At 38.8% G+C, this 6,021-nt stretch overlaps 1 protein-coding gene across 2 annotated transcripts in view; it reads left to right on the top strand.

The window, feature by feature from the left end:
- The window catches only part of sbf2 (SET binding factor 2), a 132,719-nt gene that overhangs the window by 79,187 nt on the left and 47,511 nt on the right, over nt 1–6,021 (top strand). For both annotated transcript variants that reach the window (XM_082161344.1, XM_082161345.1), the window contains exon 17: nt 3,994–4,062. In XM_082161344.1, the coding sequence (XP_082017470.1) occupies nt 3,994–4,062 (69 nt within the window). The remainder of the gene's footprint in view (nt 1–3,993; nt 4,063–6,021) is intronic.

A 6,021-nucleotide genomic window follows, 5' to 3' on the forward strand; every position in this document is an offset into this window, starting at 1 on the left:
CCTTCCCATGAGGCCAGGTAAACAGGAGGAGGCCACAGGATTCCAGTTTGGCTCAGCCTCATTGGTTTAAAGGGATAGTTTGCCCAAAAATGAAAATTGTGTCATCATTTACACACCCTCTTGTTGTTCCAAACCTGTATGAGTTTCTGTCTTCTGTACAACACAAAAGAAGATATTGTAAAGAATGTTGCCAATCAAACAGTTGACGGTAGCCATTGACTTAAAAAAATACTATGGAAATCAATGGCTACCGTCAACTGTCTGGTAACCAACATTTCATAAAATATATTCTTTTGTGTTCAACAGAAGAAGAAACTTCATACAAGTTTGGAAGAAATTGAGGTTAAGTAAATGATGATGATAACATTTTTATTTTTGGTTGAACTATCCCTTTAATAAACAATTGAGATAGGATACATTATTGCAATAAAAGTAACTAAAAGTAGTGCTTGCCTGTATAAAAGTAACCACACTTCTAGGATGCTGTGGATGGTTGCTAAGGTGTTCTGTCTGGTTGCTAAGAGGTTGCTTGGGTGTTCTGGCTCGTTCCTTTCCGTTTCAAATGAAAAGAGCCCAACCCTGAGTCTCTATGATATCTTGGTCTCTAGATATGGCTCTGGTCCCTCTTTAAATGCCAGAGTGTGTTTTATTTATTTTTTTATTTTTACAGTTTTTCCATCTGCCAAGCATAAATTGTAAGTTTGTTTGCTTGGGAAAAGTACATCCGTCCTCAACATGCTACATTTGAGGTACACTGCTGTAAAAAAAAAAAAGAAAAAGTTTGTAATAATTAAGATTAATAATTTTAAATAACTCTTTCTGTTTGAAAATATTTTAAAATGTAATTTATTCCTGTGATGCAAAGCTGGATTTTTAGCATCATCACATGTTCCTTCAGAAATCAATCTAATATGCTGGTTTAGATTTTCCAATTATTCCGCAATTATTCCAAACTTTTGACTGATAATGTATCATTCATGTACTTACCTCAAGTTTATAGTCAGCATGAAACTGAAGTTGCAATAATCTTTTCTACCCTATTGTGATGTATATGCGAGTGAAACGGCTTCTCAAACTAGAAAAAATTCAGGGCGGGTCTCGATTTTGTCCGGGGGGGAATTGATTTGATGGTTGGGTGGCTGTGGTTTGCTATTGGTGGATCTCATGTGAGTGACAGGTTTTCCCGTCCTCGCGTCAGTAACCACATCATCAGAGAAGAGAAGAGATGTCGCTGCAAGAGGGAGGGGAAGTTATTTTGACTAAAGGGCACATGTGTTTTATTTTATTTTTACGATGTGCACATGATAAATCATGTATAATAAATACTGCAATATTCCATAAAAAATAGAAATGGTCAATTGAGATTTCATGGTCACTTTAAGGTTCAAAACCCTAACACTAAGCATGAGTGTTACAACATTAATAGCATGCTTTTTTTAAACAATTAAATTAGGTTGACCACAACTTCTGTTTTACAGAGAAGCAATTTTGTCATGTGCACAAAGTCTGCATTTGGACTTCTAAAACAAAGCCATTCCTAGAAAGCAATCAAGATAAAGGTTTTGGTTTACAGGAAGTTGACACATTGCCTAAATGGCAGTAAAACAGGATGCAAGTGAGTCACATCATATGACTGCAGATCCCGTAGCAGACTGAACTATAGGGACCGACGTGTCACATTCCATGTGCTCTTCCACTGACTTCCATTCAAACTGCTCACACTTGTGCAGCAGCACGTATAGTTTGTGGTGAGTCACAGTCACTCAACATCCTCCCTTATGCCTGAATGAGTAAAGATGAAGACAAACAACACTCTTCTGACCTTTCCTGAAGTCTCTCGGTGACACAATAATTCACTCCATGAGTGACATGTCTGATTACTGGCCTGTACAAAGTATGTGTGTATGTGTGTGCTTACTGTACATACTGAGCTGAATACGTGTTAAAGAAGATCAGTGTAATGGGTCAATGACATACACAGTAAGAGTGTCCACAATAAAAATTGTTTTTATATATGGTAAAAACTAAAAACAATTATATCATTGCATATTATTCATACATTTTCCACACCACATCACATTGTCTAGCAGTAGTTTTCAGGTACAGAAATTGAATAAAGTAATCAAATGTAAAATAACACTGCATAGGGCCCTATCTTACACCCGGCGCAGTGCAGCGCCAAGCGCGACGCAAGTGTTTTTTGCTAGTTTCAGTCCGACACAGTTATCATTTTCACGTCCTGCGCCACGTTGTTTAAATAGCAAATGCATTTGCGCCCATGGGGTGCTGGTCAGAAAACGAGGTGTGTTCTGGCGCATTGTTGGCGCGTTGCTATTTTGAGGCAACAGAAATAGACTGCGCCATTGACTTTAGACCAGGTTTCAGTTGGTCAATGGTAATTTTTTTATTTAATGAGCGCGTTAGTAATGTGCGCCTATAGGCGGGTCCACAACACGCGCACACTCAAGCAGAGGGGACAACACACAGGGACGCACAGCAGCACACAAACATGCCAAATATTTAAAATAAAAGGATTACAATGTAAAAGATTATTATTGTGTACATAAAGATATGGTGGAATCCAGCTTGTCCTATAGATGGTCTGCTTGCACACTTTTACCTCGCGCAGGAGCAGATCCGTTTGCGCTCTGGAGACGCGTTCGGTCTTTCCACTATCAAATTGCGGCAAGTAAATAGCGAATCCGCCATGGCGCGAGCGCAACTGGCATTTAAAGGGAATGGGAGACGAGACTCTGATTGGCTTAAAGCACGTAAAGCCCATAACACACCCATTACTCATTATGAGAATAGGGACAACCCTTTTAGACCATGCGCCTGGTGCACCGACCCGTCGATAAACTAGCAAAAGTGGATTCGGACACGACCTAAGTGAACTTGCGCCCTGCGTTTTAGACCATGTGCTTAGATCATTAAAATAGGGCCTATAGTCTTCATTGTATAAATTAAATATGGATTAAACTTCTAAACTATCCTTGTGGAGCCCTGTCATAAAAAGGTCAAATTATATGATATTTTAAAAAAGACATATTGACCCCCTCTGTTATGTAATTCCCTGTTGTTGTTGTTTTCCTTTTTTTTTTTTTATGTTGGTTGTACCACATTACTGTTTTGGCAAACTTCTGATAGGGTTCTTCTGACTTGGGGGGGGGGGCATGTGAGATCTGTGCAGGAACCGATGTTTTAGATTTACTGCTGTCTTTACATTTAGATGTGTATGCCAGGATAGAGAGCAGAGGTGGTGGCTGGTTTTTGTATTGAAATATAATCCTGACACTGCTTACAACATCTTCATTCCTATATAAGACAATATAGAACTTATATAAGTGACAAATCTTGATAAATAAATGTGTCTTCATCTATTTAACTGACTTTTGCAGTGCCACATCATCACACACAACAAATCATGAGTCAGGGACATTTCATGGAGCTATAAAACCAATAGCTATTTTTTCATTAAAAAGCAGTCATCTGGCTTTGACTATTTCCAGGATCCTCATAAAATATAATATGTCACTCCCACACCAGTTGATCTTTTTATGCAACAACCCAAGTTTTGATTTAATAGCTTTGTTCAGTTTAAGTGGGACGATGTCATTTCAGTTAAGAATTTAAAATATGAAATGACTTCTAAATTGAAAATTGGAACAGCCGGAAAACTGTGTCGGAGGCAAGATTATGTAAAATATTAAAAGCACATGCATGAAAACAGCTCGAAAGCATACAAATCCGACTGAATGGAAGCCAAACTTCTTTTAAATACGCTTGACTTCTTTGCCCATATGTACATGTTTATTTATTAAAGAAAAATTGTGATTTATGGACATGCAACCAATACTTTGACATACCTAATAACATGAGAAAATAGCAAGTGATGTCATGTTTTAGGCACAATTGGCCAAAGCTCATTTTATCATCAGCTTATGTGCTTCAGTGATATCGTCTAACATCTCCTTGTCTCTCTGTTTACTCCAGGACTGCTCCAGCTCAGAGGAATACACTGTGGCCGCCGCATTGCTGCCCCTGACGACGGCCTTTTACCGGGTAAGTAACAGTTGAGGTCAGACTGGCAGCAGGCATACTGGCAGCTCTAGTTACTGGATCTTAATCATAGCACATCAACACTGGCACCGAAACTCACTAATGCTGGAAGAAGGGGGCACTTTCCACCTGTCTCCATCTGCTCAGTTTAACTCTTAAACGCCCTGATATACTTCTAGCGAAATCGAAAATCAAACTGGTGTGACGTCATTTCAAACAAAATCAGGCCAAAACGAGGTTCGTTTGGAGTTAATTTCGAGAGTTCGAAACTGTTTGCCAAAGCGAACTTGAAAAAGTGATGACACAATAGGTGGGTGTGGCTCTGAGGCTCCGCCTTCTTTGATGTGCAACTCTTCTCTGTTTCATTTCTTCTGTTTAGTCCATCGAGGTCAGATGCGAGTAAAAACATGAACACACTGGAGAGACGCTTTATAGCAAAGAATTAAGTTGTAATTGTAATTGAAAGCGACACTTTCATGTTTATTACTGTAAAGCTGCTTGCTTTAAATCAGTCTATTGTATAATTTACTTTGTAAATAAATGTGACGTATTTTGTCCCTAAGCGAAGAACGAAAAACCACTTTGCAGTAGAACTTTGGCTTTAGGCTTTGTTATCCACAACATTCAGCTCATCACTGAAGGAAACCCTTAACTAGTGTGACAGTCACTCTGGCCTAGTTTGGTTTCGCCGTGGTTCAGTGGGAAAAGGGGAAGGCAGAGGCTGCAGGGATTTGGAGAGTGTCTGGCTTTCAACACCGATCCATCACGTATCCACATTATTGTTGTCATAGAGACAGACACAACTGACTCTGTTGCTTTTTAATTATGGTTTGCTCTACGATCCGTCCTCAGTGACTCACTCTGCACAGAGAGACGTGATGAAATCAGATATCAGGTTTGTGACCCTCGTGTTCATTTGTAGGACAATAGCGCTTGTAACAATAGCAACTGTAACACTACATTATACATATGCATGGTCAATGTAACCCAAATACTTATAAGATAAGATTGTTTCTTCCATCCAGGGATAGGTTTAAATTCCTTTGGGATTGTAATTCCTGCAGGAAACTATCAACAGTGGTTAGAAAATTAGATATTTGTCAGACTTTGTAAACTTGTCAGAACTTGAATTTCATACCTTGAAGAGGTTAGAAAGAACTTCAGATCTTCCAGGAAATTGCAGGTATTTAGAGTATTTGTTAGCACATTGCTATGATGTTGCTACGGTGTTATGGGTGGTTGCTAGGGCATTGCTGCTCTATATGGTTGCATACTGGGTAGGGCTACATGATTTGAGGGGAAAAAAAATCAATGAAATTAAAATTTGATACAAATTGTGAGTGTGCATTGGGTTACCAGCACCAAATCCAAGCCTATTCATGTACACCCACAATGTAATAGCAAATTTAGCATTTTATTCAACAGTAAATTTATTGTTAACCTTTTATCATATGTCTTGGAGTATCGCAATAATATCGTATCGTGATATGTATCGAATCATGACACAAGGGTATCGTTACACCCCTAATATATATATATATTCTCTAGGTTTGCTGTGCTTGTTTGAAAGGTGGCACAATTTGGCCAAAAATGTTGTGATTATATATCAATATAATAGAAATCCCAGATGACGTCCCTCCGCTTTCAAGGATTGGGGAATCCTTCACAACACCACCTATGGACTAAAATAAACACTACACAGACACGCATAATAAATTGATTGAAAATTTTAATTTTCCTTGAGTTCAGTCGTTTCTCTTCCACCAGGCGAAATGCTTAGAAAAGCAATAGCACAACTTTTCTCAACAAGCCACGATTTGAGGCGTCATTCATATTTTTAACATGAACTGGTGCTGGTTGAGGGCCGTGTTCGTTTAACACTCAGGGATTGTTCAAGTGCAACCAAGCACCACTGAGTAGTTATAGGGATGTGTAATCAGAAATGTTTCCACAGTCATTGTT

This window comes from Leuciscus leuciscus, assembly GCF_965113295.1.
Source record: "Leuciscus leuciscus genome assembly, chromosome: 2".
Taxonomy (NCBI): domain Eukaryota; kingdom Metazoa; phylum Chordata; class Actinopteri; order Cypriniformes; family Leuciscidae; genus Leuciscus; species Leuciscus leuciscus.